General features: G+C 35.0%; 3 protein-coding genes across 4 annotated transcripts in view; 2 read left to right on the plus strand and 1 right to left on the minus strand.

Annotated features, from left to right (window-relative positions):
* Nucleotides 1-20,732, plus strand: part of LOC136338750 (uncharacterized) — a 31,890-nt gene that overhangs the window by 5,188 nt on the left and 5,970 nt on the right. For both annotated transcript variants that reach the window (XM_066281420.1, XM_066281419.1), the window contains exons 2-8: nt 18,669-18,756; nt 18,816-19,067; nt 19,124-19,424; nt 19,478-19,896; nt 19,943-20,089; nt 20,317-20,456; nt 20,513-20,700. In XM_066281420.1, coding sequence (XP_066137517.1) covers nt 18,669-18,756; nt 18,816-19,067; nt 19,124-19,424; nt 19,478-19,896; nt 19,943-20,089; nt 20,317-20,456; nt 20,513-20,700 — 1,535 coding nt within the window. The remainder of the gene's footprint in view (nt 1-18,668; nt 18,757-18,815; nt 19,068-19,123; nt 19,425-19,477; nt 19,897-19,942; nt 20,090-20,316; nt 20,457-20,512; nt 20,701-20,732) is intronic.
* Nucleotides 15,014-16,781, minus strand: LOC136338671 (sex-determining region Y protein-like). Its single transcript, XM_066281281.1, has 3 exons — nt 16,733-16,781; nt 16,427-16,482; nt 15,014-16,153 (listed from the first exon to the last, which is right to left on the minus strand). Exons 1-3 carry the CDS (start codon nt 16,779-16,781, stop codon nt 15,233-15,235), a joined length of 1,026 nt encoding a protein of 341 aa, XP_066137378.1. The 3' UTR covers nt 15,014-15,232.
* LOC136338752 (small histidine-alanine-rich protein-like) lies at nt 16,452-18,106 on the plus strand. The gene is made up of 2 exons (XM_066281423.1): nt 16,452-16,915; nt 16,983-18,106. Exons 1-2 carry the CDS (start codon nt 16,904-16,906, stop codon nt 17,949-17,951), a joined length of 981 nt encoding a protein of 326 aa, XP_066137520.1. The 5' UTR covers nt 16,452-16,903; the 3' UTR covers nt 17,952-18,106.

The following is a 20,732-nucleotide window of genomic DNA, read 5'->3' on the forward strand; positions in this document are numbered from 1 at the left end:
CCATAATATCATCAACATCTCATTGTTGTCTTATTTATGGTTGTCGTGGAAATGAATGTAAAATGAAACGCTAACGTTGATCTTACGACTCAAAGCGCGTTGATTTATCCCTGATTTAGGTAGGTCTAATGTAATTTTATATATTTCTATAATGGAAAAAATCGTACACACAACAGGGTTGGCAAATGCTTCTGGCAGACACGTCTTAGATCCTTAAAGCTGTAGTTCTCTAGCAAAGCAGAGCCGTTATGCAGAGCATGTTACAGAACATTTTACACTCATGGATTTTTTAGGTAGCGACAGGCACAACTTTCCTTGACATTGGATATTATTGAGTCCATACTATGGTTGTTATGAGGATAGTCTCAGAAGTACTCGACCTGACACATAGCTGACGATTTTTTTGTTAAAAATTTGACCACATTATAAAAACCTAATCTTCAAAAGTTTATGTCTAAAGTTTGAGCTTACTACTTTGATTTTTGTTTGTTTTAGAGCCGTTTTAATGAACGTTTTTAGAGATTTTGTAAACATGGAGAAAAATTGGTCACCGATACGTGATTCAGTACTTTCATTTGAAAGGTCTTCTTCCATCTAACATCAAAGCTCAGTCAAAATCTACTCTGGGAAAATCTAATCCTTCATTAATAACTGTCACATATTGGGTGGTACAGTTTAAATGCGGTCGTACGAGCTTCCAATACTAACCTCGTAGTGGTCGGCCCGATGGCAATCCAGATCTGACCACTTCATATATTGTGGTAAAAATCCACAAAATTGTACTGAAAGATAGAGATTCATAAAAGTATTCTACATTGCATTTTAATCGAATAATTGTATATGAAAAAGCTTTCCGCAAAGTGGATTTCGCGTTTATTCAAAATTCGACAAAAATAACGCCGTGAGGATTTTCAAAGGAAGTGTTTGGCAAAGTGTTGTAGCGATAAAGCCGAGTTTTTACCCCGATTCATATTCATGGGTGCAACATGGGTCGATCATTTTGCACTTGAGATGAATGAGCAGTCAAAATCATGAACTCAAAAAGGAAGAATCGGCTCCAAAGGAGGCGAACACCGTTCTATCTGCAGAAAAGGTGACTGCACCAATTTCTTGGGAGGCCCCTAAAATTATTTTCATTGACCATCTCTTTGCAGGAAGAACAATAAATGTAGAACATTGAACAAAATTATTAGAGCATTTGAACGAAGAAATTAGGAATGAACGATCGCATCTGACACAAAAGAAAGTTTTGTTTCATGAAGATATCGCACCAGTCCACACTTCCGTCATCTGCATGGCCAAAATCAATCAACTTGTTTTTGAATTTTTTCCTCGTTCACCCTATTCGTCAGACTTAGCCCCCTCAGATTATTTTAAATTTTCAAACTTGAAAAAATAGCTCGATTGAAACAGATTTACTAGTAATGACGAGGTGGAGTCAGAGGTTGATGCTTATTTTAAAATATTCGAAGTTTTTACTATAAACAGAGTATAGATTATCGCTGGGAAAATTGAGTCAATCGCAAAAAAAAACTATGCGGAAAAATAACGTAATATTCTCCAAAAAATATTTTCTCTAAGTGTCACGTCGGGCATTTCTGGGAGTGTTCTCGTATATTACGGCACCGCTTTACTAGAAAACCGTAGTTCAGGCTATAATAACGTGCTTTACAACCTTGATGTATAGTATCCTGTTAATATGGGTTGATCAGGCAAACATAATTCGTAAAATGTTCCTCCTTCAATTTTTTCAATTTGGGCAGGTGCTACACTTTTGGGTATACTCTAGTTAATTTTAAAATCTGTCGTGAAGGTGTACAGGTTGATAAGTATTGGCCTTAAACTTTTTTGTGGTAACCGGGTGTTAGCATTCCGAAATAACAGTATTCGAATATCGATAATCTGTTATAAGCGATCAAAGTGATATTCAACTGACTTCAAGAAAGAGCTAAAAAGGACAGTTGGAGCTGTAAGAATTGCAACTTGTCTTATAAGCTGCTAGAACTTGTTCAGGAATTTCAATCCCGATTTGAGTGCGTCAAAAAGCGCCTTTTTAGCAGTTTTATTCTAACATTTATAACTTTTTTCATTCAACAATGTCAAAATTTCTTTCCGAGCTAAAGTACACCGGAATCTTCGAAATTGCCATCAGTTCAATTTTTTGTTTTAATCCAAGATGTTCCTCCTAGGGGTTTAAGGGGTATTATTGCCTAAACCCGATAAATCGATCTTCGATGGACCCATTTATTGTCTTTTCGCCGATAGTTGTTTTGCGGCCTCTAATACCTTTTTACGTGCTTCTCAAGCCGTCTCACTTTTACGATCCCCATTAACCATCGGTGTCTGTCGTTGTGACGTCATAGGTCGACCGTTTTGAACCGCACAAAGCCATTTAAGTAAAAACAACCTCGTTAAAACCAAAGCTGATTTGTATCTTAATAATGCCACCAAAGGCAAAAGCCGAATTACTTTGGGAAAACACGAAACGTGAGAATAACCAGTACGTGATTGAAATTTTTTCAGCCCGCAAATATCAAAGATCAAAGTATCTACTCCAATTGTAGAATTGAAATTAAATTCAGCTTTGTTCGAGCAGAAAATAATGTAATCATTTTACAAGATGTCTGTGTTTGGTAGATATAGCTAATAGTGCATGTTTATATATTTTTTGTAGATCTCAAGGTGGATTGGACAAACTTACCGGTAGAGTTAACCCCAAGCAAGATATTGAATAAACTGGTCTTATTCCTGTTAGAAATTGTTACTTACGGAAAGCAGTTTGCCAAGTGAAAATCTCGTAATTTAGCCTTGCAAGTACAGACGTAGCTTCTAGCAGAAGGGTACTTGTGTAGAGACTTATTAAAGTATAACTTCAGAGGTCTGATTCTACAAATGAAAACGAAAGAACTTGACGAATTATGGCAAAGTTCAAAAATGAAGCTTCAGGGTGAATAAAGCTTCAGTATAGACTTGCGGTTTTTTTCCTATCTAAAAAAAAACACGCCAGTAGCAGTTCCTTTCTGTATAAAACTTTTAAGCCCCTGAAGCGTACTTTTATTTGACCTGACTAAAATATGCTTTAAACGAACAAGAAATTCTCGTACTACTGTGTATATTTTCTGTGAAAATGTAAAGAATTTATGTATTTTTCATTAAATAAGTTTTGTACATGTGCATTTTTTCATTCAAGTTTCATGCAATAATACATTCGCAATTTCATAATAGATATGTCATGGAAACCTTGTTGCGCTTACTATCAATAATGAAACAATGTTCCATGATAAGATAATCGAAGTGCCTCCTATTAATAAATAGAAAATTGTTTTTGTTGACTTCATGATTTCCATACAGCGATATGTGGCAAATTCTGGAATGTTTTTTGCATTGAAAATTATACTATTTTATTTGATAATTAATAACAATAACAGAGAAGGTTGTTCTCATGTAGCAGCTTTATTTTTTGTATGTAGGTAGTTTTTTGTAGCTTATATGACTTGTATTTATTTCTTTTCAAGTGTGTAGAATCATTACTTTGTAAACTCTTAAGACTGTATATTTTTATGCTGTAATTATCGTTATTGTAATTTTGTTTCAAATAAATCGCATATAGCTATTGGAAGTAGTTAGGGGTTTTAATGCATGTTTTCCTGATCCCTTCAAGATAATAGCGGTATATGAGGTATGTTCAGAAAAAAACCGAAATTTTTAATTTTTGGAAAAAAATGTACTTATTGGACTACGTCAATTTTATCCCCTTCAAAATAGCCTCCGTTAGATAAGATACAGTTATACTAGCCTTTCTTCTAATCCCCGGAAACACTTCTGAAATTCAAATTTTGGAACACTATTCTAAATCGACGATCTTTTAAAGTTCTCTCTATTTTCGGCAACAAAAAGAAGTCGCAGGGAGCCATATCTGGCGGGTGTGGAGATTGCGGTACCATTACAACATTGGTTTTAGCCGAATATTTACGAACAAGCAATGGAGTGTGAGCGGGCGCATTACCATGGTGTAAAAGCCATGAACTTTTTCATCACAAATCCGGGCGCTTTTTTTTTGGAATTTCTCCACGCAAACGACCTTGAACTTGTAGGTAAAATTCTTTGTTGATCATTTCAACAAAATGTAAATGCAAATTCTTTGGTCCATTTTTCAAAGATTGCCGGTCGTGTCGAACACAATATAATCTTTTTGACAATGATCAATAGACTAAACTCCCAATATGTCTACCAATGTGCACGTTGTTTAGGGACATATTTACCAACACAACTAGCGAAAAATCACATAAATAGAATTAATACAGCCCACAAAATTAGAAAATGTTCGTCATTTTTTGAACACACGTCGTATGTAAGTAGTCATTATATCCTGCAGTTCTACATTGTATCCCCCTCCTCCCATCTTCCTGTTAACTGTTTAATAAATTATTATTTTTAACAAATTCATAGGCAGCATTAAATAGAACAAAAAATACTATTTTGTAACGTTTTTTTATTTTTATAAATATTGTTTACGTTACCAGCAGGGCAACATGCTCAATGTTTTTAAATTGGAACATGGTTCAAATGACACCTGAAATTTAAAGGTCTTTCAAAATTGCATTCAACGGTGCTGTGCGATTCCAAAACTATCAATTAGTTTTCGAGGAAAACAGCTATACCTTTCATAAAAATGCAATGTATACTCAGTTAAATTGTACGTAAACTATGGAAAAATTGATTTGGATCCGACTATTTGTTGATAGGAAATTAGTTTGTTTTCGATTTTGTGCTCACAAATAGTTTGTGTTAGAAAAATAGATAAAAATAACCGTTGGTTTGACCTAAAGTGTGTTGTCAATAACAAAATTAAATAATAATTCAGTATTTGCTGGCCATGCAATAGAATTGGACTAATATTGAGGCTCAATTTCGTTGTTTCTGGGAAAATTAGCCTGCACATAAACTGGAGTGCATATTAATAATTTGGCTTTTATTAAAATAATCATCAGTTAACGCTGACTGTAGATAATGTAGCAATAATAAAATCTTATTCACAATCAATTATCATTTTTTTTTCTTACTTATCAGTCCTTTGTTATAGTTACGGTTATAGTTATAAAATTAAAAAAATCTTTAAACAAAGAAGTTATATCTGATATCAATGGACACTGAATTGTCTTCAGTTGTCTCAGCCAAAGATTCAAACGTTGAAGAAACCAAATAATGAATTATTAAAAGGTTTGCAAAATTGTTATTGTCATCGAAGCATTTTATCAGTTTGATCTTACGAAATTTCAGAGGTGATTTCTTCAAGTGGGAGATCAACTTATTGAAAATCAAAGAGAAGTCATACAATACATAAAACGTTATTCCGAACTGTTTGCTCACCATTACTTTTATGCCGACACCATATTTCTTTCCTCGAAATTACCATGTCCAATACTAATTAACCAGTATTAAAATTAGGAAGAAGTAATAAAAATTCCACGTCATTTACTAATGAATGAGTGAATGAATAACAGGCATAAATTTAAATATTGCCAAACCCCTCATGCACTGGGCGATGAATCATACAAACTTTGATCTAAATTTATTGCCAATACCAATATGATAACTGTACTAACAATAATAATAACGTATTCAATAAATTACCAAATTCGGCCTCAGCATTAGTCACAGTTATTTTAGTTTTGTTACTTAGCTGTAAAATTTGCAATTCTCAATTTTAGCCAAAAGATACAGACAAATATAGGAGCACCATTCTTGCATAGCTGAAAATGAGTGTCTGTGTAAAACCGATGATTCAGAAAGGAAGGTCAAAGTGTAGAGTTTTCCATGATAAAATTATTTAGTTGCAGCAAATACCATAATTATGCAAACACAAGCATTTTGTTTCTGCGTCAGTTGCTTTTAACATGGTGTAATTGGCTTTAAATGTTTTAAGTGTGAATTTCTGTACTTGAACTTGCAAATTACTTAAATACTAAAGCTTGAAAGATCACGAAAGTACGTTAATTCGCCTTGGATTCATCCAAGGTCTCACGAAATTTACCTTGAAAACCCGATGGCTGTTTTTATCCTTAGAAGCTATTAATGACAAAATGCCTGGATTTAAGTGGGTTAATATAGTATTTCCGAGCCGCAAGTCATTGGCATTATGAGTTCTTGTTAGTTGCATTTCATATTTTGAGGAAATGTTAGAATGTAAAAGTGATATATCATTATACAAACATCTGTACAACATGTCAAAAACGTTTCGATGCATATAGGAATATTTTCTTAAATTAAGCGTTACTGGGTGACCAATCTAAGCCAACCAGAAATAAGTAAAATAAGGCAAAGTCCAAAATGTTTTTATCACATATTTGAATTTCTGTAGCAACGCCAATGAAGCTTTTTTAAATGACTTGACAAAAATTTAATATTCGCCTCACTCTGTATTAACTCATGTTAGCTCACGTTTGTTTGAAGAACTTCGTTTGTCTGGAATATCTTAATGATTCGAAAAAATGGCTTCACTATTTTGGTTTGGAGGCTGCAGGATGTTTCGGATTTTTTTGGCTCATTTTATTAGATGTGAGCTTCCTGTTCCAACACATACGATTTAAATCTCAAAAAGTTATTGTCAGGAATTAATAACTGAACAAGTGAAAGTACACAAGTGGAAAGTAAAGTAAGGAAAATTCTTTGCAAAAGGGACCATAAATTTAACAGCAGCTGGTATGCAAAATACTTTCTAACAATGATACAAACAACTAAAGACACCTAATTATTATATTCGCTCAAATTTTACAGCATTTATTGATGATAATCATTATTATATCTATGATTAAATTCCATTGTTTGTTCGCCGATTACCTAAAAAATGTATTAAACAATACAAGCTTGAAGTACTTATTGCCTTCATAAGCTTAAAACTTAATTTATAACCGTATAAATTTGCCCTATAGACGAAAAAAAAGATCTGCGAATTACCTCAAGAGTAGATACTCGTTTTCCTAGTATAAAACAAAGTAGGTTTTACATCCTCTATAGCAAACTCATTGAATACAATGAGGCCCTGTACAAGATATGATATCTATGTATAGATACGCATAATGTGGGGTACCACCGGGAATGTGAGGCAACTTTATTTATGGAGCCCCACAACGTTGGTGTTTTAATACCGGTTTGGTTGTATGGCCAGACGTAGTCTTTTTACGTGCATTGTCCGACAAGGTTTTTTGAGTATATGAAGAAAAGAGGTTTAAAAGGAACTTTCTAAGTTTTGCGTGTATTTTAAAGAGGGCGCGTCTGTAAGCCCGCATGAGTGCAAAATTCAAGTTGAAATTTATTCACAATTCAATACCCCCTGGTATTATTATTTTTATTGCTGTTATTTATACACTCTTATTGGAAAACGTTGTGTTTCTATACTTTCCTTTTTCAATAAAAAAACCTAGAACGGTGAATAAGCTTATTGCGATATTGACGAAAGCTATACGATATTTTTTAACTTGTAGAAAAAGTAAGTAACATTCTCCAGGCATTTGTAGAATTATTTAAAATGTTATTTTAGACGGTAAAATTTATAAATATAAAATTTTCATTTTAGGAATTGCTCTAAGGATTCGCACAGTATTTCTTTCTGCAATTTTAATTTTGAATTATACAACAATGGCTTTTCGAGTATGAAAAGCACTCCAGAAACCTGGCATATTTCCTATTAAAAGGCGAAAATTCTTGGTGACAAAATAAGTTATGACAATGAACAGACACCAACGCGAGACAGGAAATTTAATAAACTTGCGGTCGGTGAATAAACCAGAAATGATCATTGCTGAATTTTAATGTCCAGTAACATTGACATTACCTTATTGTTATTTGTATTTTACCAGATTTCTGTTGAGAAGATTCAGCAGTTAGTGGTAATATGGTATATTGACCTGTCCAGTCGTTTGGACAATGTAATCAAAAGCTGTGACAATTCTCCATTCACATTAAATTTAAAGAAAGTAAAACTTTCGGGAAATTTTTTCTTAGTCTCAGGTATTAACACAAATTACAAATTATTATATTTTAACAATTTTGACGTGATAGACAGCGAAATATTTTAGTTTGAAATGAAATTTTCCTTCACCTCTTAAAATCACATGATAAATGTTAGTTTTCTAAAAAAATGAGTTGCAATGCAAGTGGTGGATGGGGCAACGCCCACTATAAACATGACTGGACCGCCAACATGGACCCCTCTGACCTGGCACTTAAGCCAGTATTACACTGACGATTAATTCATGCATTCATTCGCGAAGTCGCTTCATAAATTAATCCACGTATGTAAAATCCCTGTTACAACGATAGTTTTGCCGTGAATTAATTCGTGAATTTATTCAAGGATTAGAGCGCGTTCTAATCTTCATCAATGTTTCGCAATCGCCTTGAATTCCTGTAACAGCCTGCATTGTTCTTTTTTTTTTGGTTCCCGAGATATGGAATAAAATTCATATAGATTTTCCTGGAGAGTTTTCTGAAAATGAAGGTTCTTTAAATTTCATTTTGAGGGTCCTAGAGCCTCGCTAAAAATAACGGGAACAATATAGGATGCACAATACAGGTGTCCCCTGGACCAAACCCTAGACATAGGAGATTAACAACGAATTATTTAATCGAAAAACTTTCACATAGAGGTCATAATACTCAAGACCGGTACTATTCTGCAATTTTTTTAATCTTCTAATTAGAATCGATTTGGTTCAAAACGCCTCCAAAATTTCAAAAATTTGAATGTCCCGTGTAACTGTTTGAAACCATGATTGGTCAGATTGATCGGTGGTCCCTTCGAGCAATTGCTGTAAATAAAAGTTTAAATTAAAAAAGGATAAAATTTATATGACCTAGTGTTTATACTCATATGTTGTTGGCGACTTTGTGTTTGTTTAATTTGGATCTTAACTCTGATCAATAGTCGTTACGAGCGGTTACTCGGGATATTCAATTTTTTTTAATTTGGAGGAATTTTGAGCCAAAATGGTTCTAATTAAAAGATTGAAAAATTGCGGATTGATTACCGGTCTTGAGTATGATAAATTCCCTGTAAAAGTTATTCAATTGGATAATATGTGCAGACGCAAAACCAATAAAAACCGATTTTCCATGTTATCCCTTATGTCCAGAGTTCACTTGGACACCCGGTATGTCGATTAGAGCAATAAACAAAAAATTTGAAATTTTCATGAAAATTTCCAAAGAGGTCGGATACGTAATTGATTAGCTATTTCAGATTCGAAAAATAATAGTTCAGAGAGGAAAGTCTATGATCGACTAAAATGTCTCATATTTTCTTTCAACAATCGGCTAAAAATAGTTTCCAGGCGTTTTCCGAAACTTAAAGATAGAATTCTGTATATGACCTTCATTTTCAATCAACAGATGTCACTGCCAGATCACGTTTATTGTTAACTTGAAATAGCTTTTACCTGTTGATTAGCACCATCAGCCATTTAATTAATTAACTCAAATTGAGAAAACTTTAAAGACGTTTTTTTGTCTCCATCTAAAATGAGTATTTTTTTAGGGCATAATCAGCCATAATCAAATAATTGGATCGTGACGTCCTCTTATTATTCCATGTAGCGTTTCGACGCCCAACTGTGTCCATTTTTAGCCAGGCCGAAATCTCAACTTGACCGCGTTCGTTCCCTGACCAGAACACAATCTGCACTCCGCGAGACGCATCTTTCGACCCGCTCTGTAATGGCTGGTCTATGCGCTAGAGAGAGACAGATATTGTCGGTATGCTATCCCCATTGGGGAAAAGATGTGAGTTTGTAAATCGGGAATATTCGGGAATTGCACTGCCTTGACTCACACTCACAAATTGTCAGTTTTATCCCGAAATGCGACTATTTTAGATTTAGTTTTGTTTGTTTTTGGCATTGGCACGACTTTTTGAGTAAGTACCGCATTTGACTGTGTGTTCTGGCATGCCCTCAAGGCGCCTGCGACCGAATTCAAAAAAATATAAAAAGTGTGATTTTTTGCGTGAAATTGGGAGTTATTAATGTATTTTAGTTTTTAAAATGGCGTACAGTTATTTTTATACGCACAACAGGTGTAATAGCTATTTGCGTTCAAATAGTTGGAATTTTAAGGCCTCTGCACTCTGGCGGACGATTTAGTCCCAGTTAAAATTTTAATTAACAAATATTTAAAATTATTACTAATAATTTATTGTTTTCCAAGCTTTTTGCGTCTATCTACGGTTATAACACATCTTTCTCATCAAGTCAGGCATTTTGGCTATTTTTGCACTTGGAACGTTTCTGAGAAATTTTTATTTAGACAAAAGGAGGTCTCAGTCTATTTTAAAAAATTGGTTGAGTTTAATAATTATTGCGTACGTGAAGACCCTGACTAAAACTCAAGACCTTCATATATTTGTATTTCGAATAGTACTTTGTAAAACACACAGTATATTTATAGGAGTGCATATTTCGCTATAAACACAATTCAAGGAAAGCAATGCCGAAATATATTCGTCCTTTATATATATGGAAAATGCGTGAGGTATTCGTTATGTGATGCTGATGGGTTTGTTGGTCAACAACAATTTGATATATCATTTTATGAAGTGACGAGCACATTTTACATTTCAGGAAAGATATTCATTTTTTGAATTACTTGTCATAAAAATAGAGTCTCAGAATTGTATTTTTAACTCCTGGGAATAGAAACATGTATTTTAAACGGACGTGAGGTAAATAGCTTTTAACGTCTTGTTTTGAGTGCGTTAAATAGTATAACAACGCATGTATGTTATGAGTAGTACAATACCGCACGGCGTGCAATACTGAATTTGTTCTTTAAACTCGAAAAAGATAGTTAGAGTATGAATATTTCAATTTTACTGCCTGTGTGCTTCTACTCCTGATAGATTATAATATTCATAACCAATCGCCAGGGTTGAATAGAGTTATAGCGAGGAGTAACATTACGGAAAAATATTCTGTAATATTACATCGTAATTTGCGATAATACAACTATTGATGAAAAATATTACTTCTTACACTTGCTAAATTTCTCTTAATCCTTATTACTGGCCATTAGTTCTCGTGTATACTAATCGCTGTTGGTATTATAACTGGGTTATTGTTACCAAACGTTTTTGAACGGGTTTTTAGAGTAATTTTCTACGTTTTAAGCTTATTTCTTCGATCATAGAAAATTATTTTTTCTTGTAATCCCCGTGAAATCAACCGGGGATATTTATTCCGGTAGGCTGGGAATATATTATCGTACGGCTGGCCGGTTCCGCATAGGTATTCAAAATGTACATATTTTAAGTTAATCTTTAATTAAGGAAAAATAGTATGTGCATCTTGCAGAAAAAATCCTTAAGGTCTTCCTTGGCCTCAAGGATTTATCCGCTCAAGACTTTTTCAAGGTGAGCCTTGGCCTTGAAGCTTTCAATCACGGGTTGCGCTATGACTATCAATTTACATTGTCGACCGAGTATGTATTACTTTCCTCACTGGATGCACAACACACTATTCTCCTCAGAATGAAGAAACAACCCTCACATCAAACAGTATTTTTCTTGATGTTACTTACGGTGTTACTTACTCAAATCGGTCAATGCCATTTATGGTAAGAACAATGCAAATAAGAGTCCTTTGTCCTATCATTGATGAGGCGTTTTGATTCATAATGAATGTCGTTGCTTCAGTAAAATCAAGACTATTTATAGAACTTATTTAATATTTCAACACTGGTATCACAATAATCATAAGGCTTTTTTTGCATTATTTGGCTTTCGTTTGTAAACTTTGAATAGTTTGTTCATTTCTTTAACAACAGTGCAAATACTTCATCAGCGCTTATTTTCTGTACCACATAATCTTATCACCTGCAATAGATGCAGAATTGTATTTACACAATAAACTTGAATAAACAAATTGTTAAATCTTGCTTCTTTATTTGTACTTTTATAAGCTTTAAGTTCCTAAGAGTAATTCAACCAATTTAGCACGGTAAATGTCTTGACAATGCTTGTAACGGTTCTATTTTGACTTTTTTGTGGGGAAATATTGGGATTATTTGTCCATGCATGTGTCAAATTCCTTTAATAGCCTTTTTAATTTAAAATAGCATTTCGAATTGTTTTTTTTTATTAATTATGTATTTTTTAGCCATTTCCTTATTTCGGCACGTTTTTCTAATATTTTTTAACTTTCTAAAATCTGAATTGAAACTCAAAAATCTCAAATTAAAATATAACCCGCCAAAAATGTTTCTTCTCTTGTGATATAAATAACAATGTTATTGCAATTTTCCGTTTCATTAGTTTCCGTATTCTATTTCCTGCTTCTGTGTTAGACTGTACCATAGAACACGAGGAAAAAAAATTAAAATGAACCCAGACAGTAGACCACGGATTATTATCAAACTGCTATTTTTATCAGTCGCGTTATTCCAGGTTTAAATATATCTTTGCGTTATTGGAACATAAATAAAATTTTGGAAAGCTCCGAAAAGTAGCCAACACTCTAAACACGCACACATTTTCGCAATTCGGGATTTTTATCCTGTTCACGGTGCGTGAGAATTGGCGTTTAGGGGACTTTTTTTTATACCTGTGAAGTGCCTTATTTGGTGCCTCTAACCTGTGAATGAGCTGTGATTGAGAATGGATTCATTGACTTTCTCAAAGAATTTGTAAAGGTAATTTTACTTTTTAAATTTTTATTACTACTTTACTTACGTACTTTTAAATTTTAATATTCAGAAAAAAAACAGCAAAGTTAAGTTTTAACCGAATATAACACAATTTTTTCCTTGCATTGGTACTGATTGATCCGTTTTTCTTCAGTTTACAAAAATAGGTGAACGAGCGAAAAAATCAGAACAAAAACAGAAAAAAACAGAAAAACGTCATGAGGGTGGATATTTTTAATACCACCCCACACGAAACTCAAACACTAATTTGCATTGCAAATTTATATATCTATATGTGTGTTGAGATCTTTGCCCTTTCTAAGTATTTTAGGTATATCGCAAAGGAATCTCATACCAAGAATTTTAACATAAAACCCGCAGAATTACCGCAAGGTAATGCCAATGTATTCACAGTGCAAACATCTCTTTGATTCATTATTTTTTCAATGGAAATATTTCATTCAAATATAACGAATATTCATCAAATAAATATTTCCGGATTATCAAAATTAAAATCTTTCTGTTTTATTTAAAATCCGGTTTAGGTTTCTCGGATGAAACCGATTGAACAAACATTTTCGTCCCTGAATAAAAAGGGATTTTTTAATTAATCATGATGAGATTAGAGAACAATATCGGTATTCAATGATATGCAGTCAAAAATTAATTGAAAAATTTTAAATTATTAAGAATTTCTGTAATGAAATTATTTTTGTCTAATGAAATTGGTAATTTTCTTCACTGGGCGCCTGTCATTCATTTTGCAATATAAATTTTACTACAAACAGTTTCGGATTGCATGTACATATGTGTATGCGTCTTTGTTCATTAAATAACGTTAGAAAGAGATTAAAAATGAAACTAACCTGCTTTTCATGTGAAGTCCAATGGGCTGAAACGTTGCAGTCTTTGGAGAGAAATTATTTTCATTTGTTTCTGTTCGGATTTCGGAGTTCGAAATTTCTTCCGAACTTCAATATCATGAAAACTTGGAGGAATACATTATTTTATTTATATTGGAGATTCTAAGAATCACTTATTCAACGCGTAGTAACACTCTAAATAACGTTTTATTCTATGGTAATTAAAAAATACATATCATCATAAAGTCCAGTTTCTTTCTAAATAATTTCTTGAAATTGTTGAAGTTAGATTGTTTCTATGTAATCATGTATAAACACTTTACTATTTGAAATCAACGAAATTTGTAATCAACATTTCTTGAAATATACTGCAGTGTACAAAAAAGACGTTTTTCGGAAACTCAGATTTCTCGAGAAATAACGCGATTTTGATAGATGGTGTTGCAAACACTTCGTTATCGAGCTAAAGAGTTGAAACGTTTATACGAACATATCTATGGTTCTCATCACATGATTAGTTTGCAAATGGTTAAAACCTACAATAATATACAATTTCCGCAGTTTTCCTTTTTTATCTTATTTCCTTCAGCTTAATCAATTCTAAGGATCGTCCTATTCCTACTAAGGAAGCAATACGTACTTAACGATTATATTTCCCTTTTTTGCGCTAGTAAAAGGATTATTTAGATTTTAGTACGGTGTATATAAAGGATTCGTTTACGTACTTCTATTCTTGATCCCTCTCATCAATCTTTCTAAAATCTTGTTGAGACCTAATTTAAAGTAGTGTAGCGTAAATAAACTGGGCAAGCCTATCATGCTCATGCCAAAATCATGCGATACATTACGCATGAGGTACGTTGTTTCGCAAGACCTTTTCGTGTCTAACAAGCAAACTTTGAATTAAAACACCAATGGTAATGTTCCTTTTACGGTTTGTAAGACATCAATGCTCACTGGCGACATACTTAGGCTTAAAAGCACATAAATCTTTCTACCCTATTTTTATGTAGATTGAAAATTGCCTCATATGTTTTTGCAAAGTCTGGACCGTCTTAAGGGGTTTAATGCATGTAACTAATCACATAAGTGGTCTAATACGTGACCAAACATAAGGAAAAAGTATTTAAGTAAGTAGTAATAACTAACGAAATTTATGTTTCGGTGCCATTGAACTAAAATCCATACCTATTGAATAGTAGGTCGATTGTAATTAGGCAACGAGCCTATTTCTAGTGAATATTGTTGTCTAGTATCAGCACATGTGATCATAAAAGTGAGTCATACAGATTTGAACTGAAAACTGGGTATATTTGTATTAGGATAGTCTAAAAATAAGTTGAGGATGTGCGGTTTTGCCGTATGACTAGTACTAAAGCGAGTCGGGGTTAAGTTTAAGACTATATTTATCCATTAATGGGGCCAAGGAGATTATTTTTCTACTTTTACTTCGAAAACAAATCGTTGTAAACCTAATATTTCCACGGCAACAAAACCATTTTTTACACCTTTACTCCAATTGCATTCAAAAATATATATAAAAAAACACCAGAATAAATAATCTGCTTAGCTCAACTTCACATGAAAATTCACCTTTAATCAAGTCTAAACTATCCATTGAAATGGACGAAATTCATATTATATATATTATTTTCTAGTTCATAACACCACGCTAATACAAAATAATGTATTCATTACCATTTATAACCCCCCGCCTTATGATGTTGAATTTTAAACTTAGCCGGATACCCCTCGTGATGATGATGGTGACTTTTATGATCGTGAAGATGCTTATTTCCATGCTTGTGTCCATGCTTATGTTTATGATCCTCCGAATGCTTATGCTCATGCTTCTCATCATGGCCATGTTCGTGTCCGTGCTCATGATGATGTTCTTCCTTCTCTTCATGCCCATGCGTCTCCTTTTCTTTATGTTCGTGCAAATGTTCATTATGATGCTCATGCTGACCGTTGTGATGATGGTCATGTGTATGCTTGTTTTTGTGTTGATGTAAATGCTTTTGATTGTGCTCGTGCGCGTGTTCCTCTTGCTCCTTGTGATGGTGAATGCCCTTGTGTTGATGATGATGGTTCTCGTTGTGATGATGTTGATGCTGGGATTCTCCTTTGTGTTCGTGATGATGCTCTGCTTTATGTTCGTTGTGGTGTTGGTGTTTATGGCCTTGCATGTGTTCGTGTTCGTGCAGGTGTTTGTGTTGGTGATAGTGAATCTCTTTTTTCTTCGGATGGTGTTCGTGGTAACTTCGCCGGCTTTCCTCGACTTGAACTTCAGCGCCAGCATTATCTCTCCTGCCTCTTAATTGCTTCTCCACAAGTCTCTCTACTAATTTTTCAGCACTTTCATTGTATCTTTTGTAATCTTCTTCATTGATTGTTGAGTCATCTTCGACACTTACAGCAGTGGTGTGCTCCACTGAATCAGATGCTGAAGCTGTCAAATAAATAGCTTTAAATGATGATTGTGGTGGATTTAAATTAGCTGCTAATTGTTGAGGTGCTATGGTGATTGTTGCTGAGTTGATCGTGGTAGACTCTGGATCTTCAGCGTATGCTAACATAATGATCCAAACGGCCAATACAACTCTAATGGCGTTCTGAAAACAATTACTAGTACAGTCATGATTATGCGATTTTACGTCTTCATAAATTTTGAATTGTTAAGATTTAAATAAACTGTATACGAGCCAGCCAACTAACAGTCCTTGCCAGCAAAATCAAGGTAAATACATATATATTTTTTTAAGTTAACATAGTTTTCATAAACCTGTCATAAATAATATATAAATTAATAAAGCGAAGTTGAATATGATCAAAAACATAATTTATGCGTTAGTTTCTGAATATCAAAGTTTAAAATAAAATCTTACCTGGCCTCCCATGGTGTTGAGGCAGCGATTACACCAAGCTGAGAAAGACTGATAGACTGTGGCATTTTGTAGGTTTTATATATTTAATACTGACAGTAATTATTTCCAGTAGATTTTGGATTCTCGAAGATTATTCCCGATGTAATATGTTGAGGTTTAATAAGTAGGAAAATGGTTATGCTTCATTAAACCTACCACGTTTTGAAGAATCTTAGACCCAAATTAATGTAATTATTTTTTATTCAAGAGGAACCATAATTAAGCTCCTTCACTCTTGATTAATCAAGAAGACCCTTAACATGGTACCTTTCTTCATAATTATCAAAAACTCACAAGTACATGCATAATTACCCATCACTGAACCATTACAACAGTTAAAATGGGGAGGAAAAAGTATCTAAATGACTGGGTATAAATAACTCGACATCCAAAAGTTTTTTATAATCTCAGCGTGTTGTGTCTTCTGAGTACTACAACATGGGAGTTAAGGTAAGTAATAAACGGTAACTCACCAAATATCCGTGCAATTATACTGAGAAAATAAATGTATTTGAAGGGTTTTGCCAAAGAGTGCCTCGTTTTGATCTTCTATTTACTGGTCGTCTGCAGTACTCAAGCAATTCCTTTGGAACCCACCAAAGGCCTCGTTGTGCTCCCCACAGAGAAGACCATAGAAGCCTCAGGAACAGTTTATCAGCCCTACAGAATCGTACCTTTTACCGAAGCAGATGCCCTTCAAGCTCCTCCCTCCAGTATTAATCACAACTTACAAGTCGAATCCCAAGATATACAAAGCAGCCTTGAAGATGACAAAGGATTTTCTAGTGGTGGTGAACTTAGAGACAAAAACATGTTCTCTGATACCACCGGTTATCAGCAGTATCAAAGTCGTATCAGTTTCAACATAGAAGGACCTAAGCAGCTTGAAACCATCGAGTCTAAGAGTTATCACAAAGAAGTAGAACCTTTTGATACTAGAGATTATTCTAAACAGCATCACCATGAGGAAGATGAACAACACGCAGAAGTTCACTACCATCAACATAAACATCTGCATAAGCATCAACATAAGCAGGAACATATGCACAAACATGACGAGGAGCATAAGCACGAGCATGGCCACAAACATCAACATGACTCCCATCACGAGCACAAACACCATCAAGGCCACACGCATGAACACCATAACGAGCATAAGCATGAACATCATAATCATCATGATCACAAGCACCATCAGGATCATAAACACGAGCATCACCACGGACATGAGCATGGCCACAAACATGCGGAGGAGCACAAACACAAGCAGGAACACAAACATAAACACGACCATTTGAGCGACCACAAGCATCAGCATTGGAATGACCATAAACATGAACATCATCATGGGCATAAACATTTGGATGAGCATAAGCATGATCATAAGCATCATAATCATCATGACCACAAGCATGGGCATGAGCATGATCATAAGCATCATCATCACGAGAGCAGTCATCATAATCATCATAAAAACCATTGGTAAAGTTGAATATGTTAGTTTGTGATATGTTATTTTATTTGGTGAATAAACCTTGATTTTGGGTTGTATTTATGTTTGTATTTTTAATGTACAACCTGTCATAAAGGTGACTGTTACACAGGAGATTTGAGACACCCAACCAAAAAATTATATATTCCAGATAAGTCCATGGAGAATAAAAAAGGTACATTTCCTGTAATATTTAATGGTTTCCTTCATCATTTATCTTGATCACGTCAGAGCAAAGTTCTCAGACATGAAGAAGAAAACGTTCAAGAATTAAGAAATATCTTCATCTTGATGAATAGAAGTTAATAGAAATTGTTGTTAGTTTAAAAATACTTACAATTAATTCCCACAATCTTGAAGAGTATTTGCACATTTTTATACGATTTTAGGCTGCTTTTCTAGGTATTAAAATAGTTGAAACAAGAACTTAATGTGAACTATTTGAGTTGCTCTATTCACAGTAACAGTAGCAAGTTCCGACGTCAGGAGTATATTCTTCATCAGAAGTTTTTGGAGCACCCTATGCCATTGTTACCTTCTCATAGCAAAAAAATACAAATTGACAAAATTGAGTTCTGCTTTTACGTGTCACATCAAACCCTACAACCATACCGCGAATGTGACAATGAAAGTTGTTTTAGTAGAATGTCGACCACTGATTATGATGCTAATATTATTCAAAAAAGATATTTTTCTTGTTTTTTTTTTTAGACAAACGCGGCTTCCTTGCGCAGGTGCGGACTTTGAGCCTATATCACCATCCAACGGCTATTTACCGTCTGTAAAGTTAAAAACTCGAGTAAGTTGTCCTCACTCTAGTCTACAATTCCCAAAACTTTTTTTCTTATTGATTTGTAGCAATCCAGTTTCGATATGGACCCTCCACAATGCGTTCAAAACGCCATGATGACCAAAGACAAAAAACCATTCACTTATACCCCCGGCGGCATTGACCTTTCTGAGGTAAAATCTCCGCGGATGCAGCGACGCATTGAACGTAACGCCAACTTGGGAAATGCTTGTGATACGCCTCAACCTCCGCACCCTCTTCCCCAGCACGTCGGCCCTCTACCTCCTTCTGCTTTGGCTGTCATGAGACCTCAAACTCAAGTGAGAATCTCCATCGAAACTTTGCAATCTTATATCTAACAATGGCATGTATTTAGGTCCAAGTTTTTCCATCCCCTCCTCCTCCACCCTCTATATCGAAAGGTATCCCTCCCCCACCACCTCCCCCAACATGTCCTCTGCCAACACAGAAGGTTACGACCAGTGATAACCAGGTGATTGAGAGACCTGATATGACGAAAATCATCCCGGACAACCCAATGGCTCTATTAAGGAAAACCGGAGGACCGGCCCCAAGGAAATCTGTTGTCGATCAGATGTTTGAGGAGCAAACGCGAAATCCTCCAACTCCTCCACAAAGGAACATGGAGGCTCAGTCTCCAAGGTCAACTGTTGTTGGTCAGTTATACGATTACTCATTAGATTTTTAAACCTTATCTCTTATCTTTTAGCTCAACCACACTCGCCGCCTGTTCAACAACAACGGCAGCCTCAAATTTACCAGCCACCTCCACAACAATGTCAATCTCCTCAAAATCAATACCAACCTCAACAATATCAGCCTCCTCAAAATCAATATCAACCATCTCCTCAGCAATATCAACCTTCTGTTCAGCAATATCATCCTCCTCCTCAGCAGTATCAACCACCTCCCCAGCAATATCAGCCGCCTCAACAGCAATATCAGCCACCTCAACAGCAATATCAACCACCTCAACAGCAGTATCAACCGGTGCAGCAACAGAGAAGTACTGAATCACCCAGTCCCGCGGGGTACCATCCACCGATTATCGAGAGGTCATCAGGGGGCCAACAGAAGAATGTGAACTCTAATGTGGGTTCATTATATATTCCTCCAATGGCTCAACAAGTGAGTATGTTAAGGTTTATTTGAGAATTGTTTATTGGATACTTAGCAGCAGAAAGTGGCATCGCCCCCAACACCCCCTGAGCGACAAGCGCAATCTCCTGGGACTCCAACTTTGAAAGAAGCTCCACGTCCTTGGCAGCAACGAAATGTACAGCAAGAGTTGCCACCATGGGCTAAGAAGGATGAGGTTGAGGTATGTAATAAAATATGAAAGCAAGAAATCAAACAAAACAAATTAGATAACAGTTGTTAACAAAAAGTTCACTGTTTTTAAATTTTATTCCTAAACAAAGAAAAGTTTGCTACCAACCTGGAACATGTTTAGGGGGAACTTATTCCTATGAAGGTTACTATCTTAATCGCGTTAATATGTACTTAACAAAATGAACTTTTAACTGATATAATTTTTTTTTTATTTAGCAAGCTCAAACGGCCCCAACTCCGCCGAATAGGCAGAATAGGTGGGGACCTCAAGTAAGTCCCGTTCCTGTTCAACAGCAACAAATAGCGCCCCCGCAGCCTATTAGACAGCAGCAGCCTGGTCAACAATTCTCTCCCCGGTAATGTAAAGTTTTAGTTACGAAATACATCAATAACTATGTCGTTATATTGTCAGACCTCAAGTGCAACCGCAAAATCAAAACCAAAACTACCATCAAAACTCATTCCCTGTGCACATAGAAATCCGAACTGCGCCCTATCAACAGGAGTCGCAGCCTTCGCAAATGAACCCGAATGCTGTTTACGTCACTCAGCCCATAGTGCTACAACATCCAGGACCTGGAATTGAGCCACCATATAGGGGTAATGTTCTTCCAGATGTTTGAATATAAAGT

Source organism: Euwallacea fornicatus, chromosome 4 (assembly GCF_040115645.1).
Source record: "Euwallacea fornicatus isolate EFF26 chromosome 4, ASM4011564v1, whole genome shotgun sequence".
Taxonomy (NCBI): domain Eukaryota; kingdom Metazoa; phylum Arthropoda; class Insecta; order Coleoptera; family Curculionidae; genus Euwallacea; species Euwallacea fornicatus.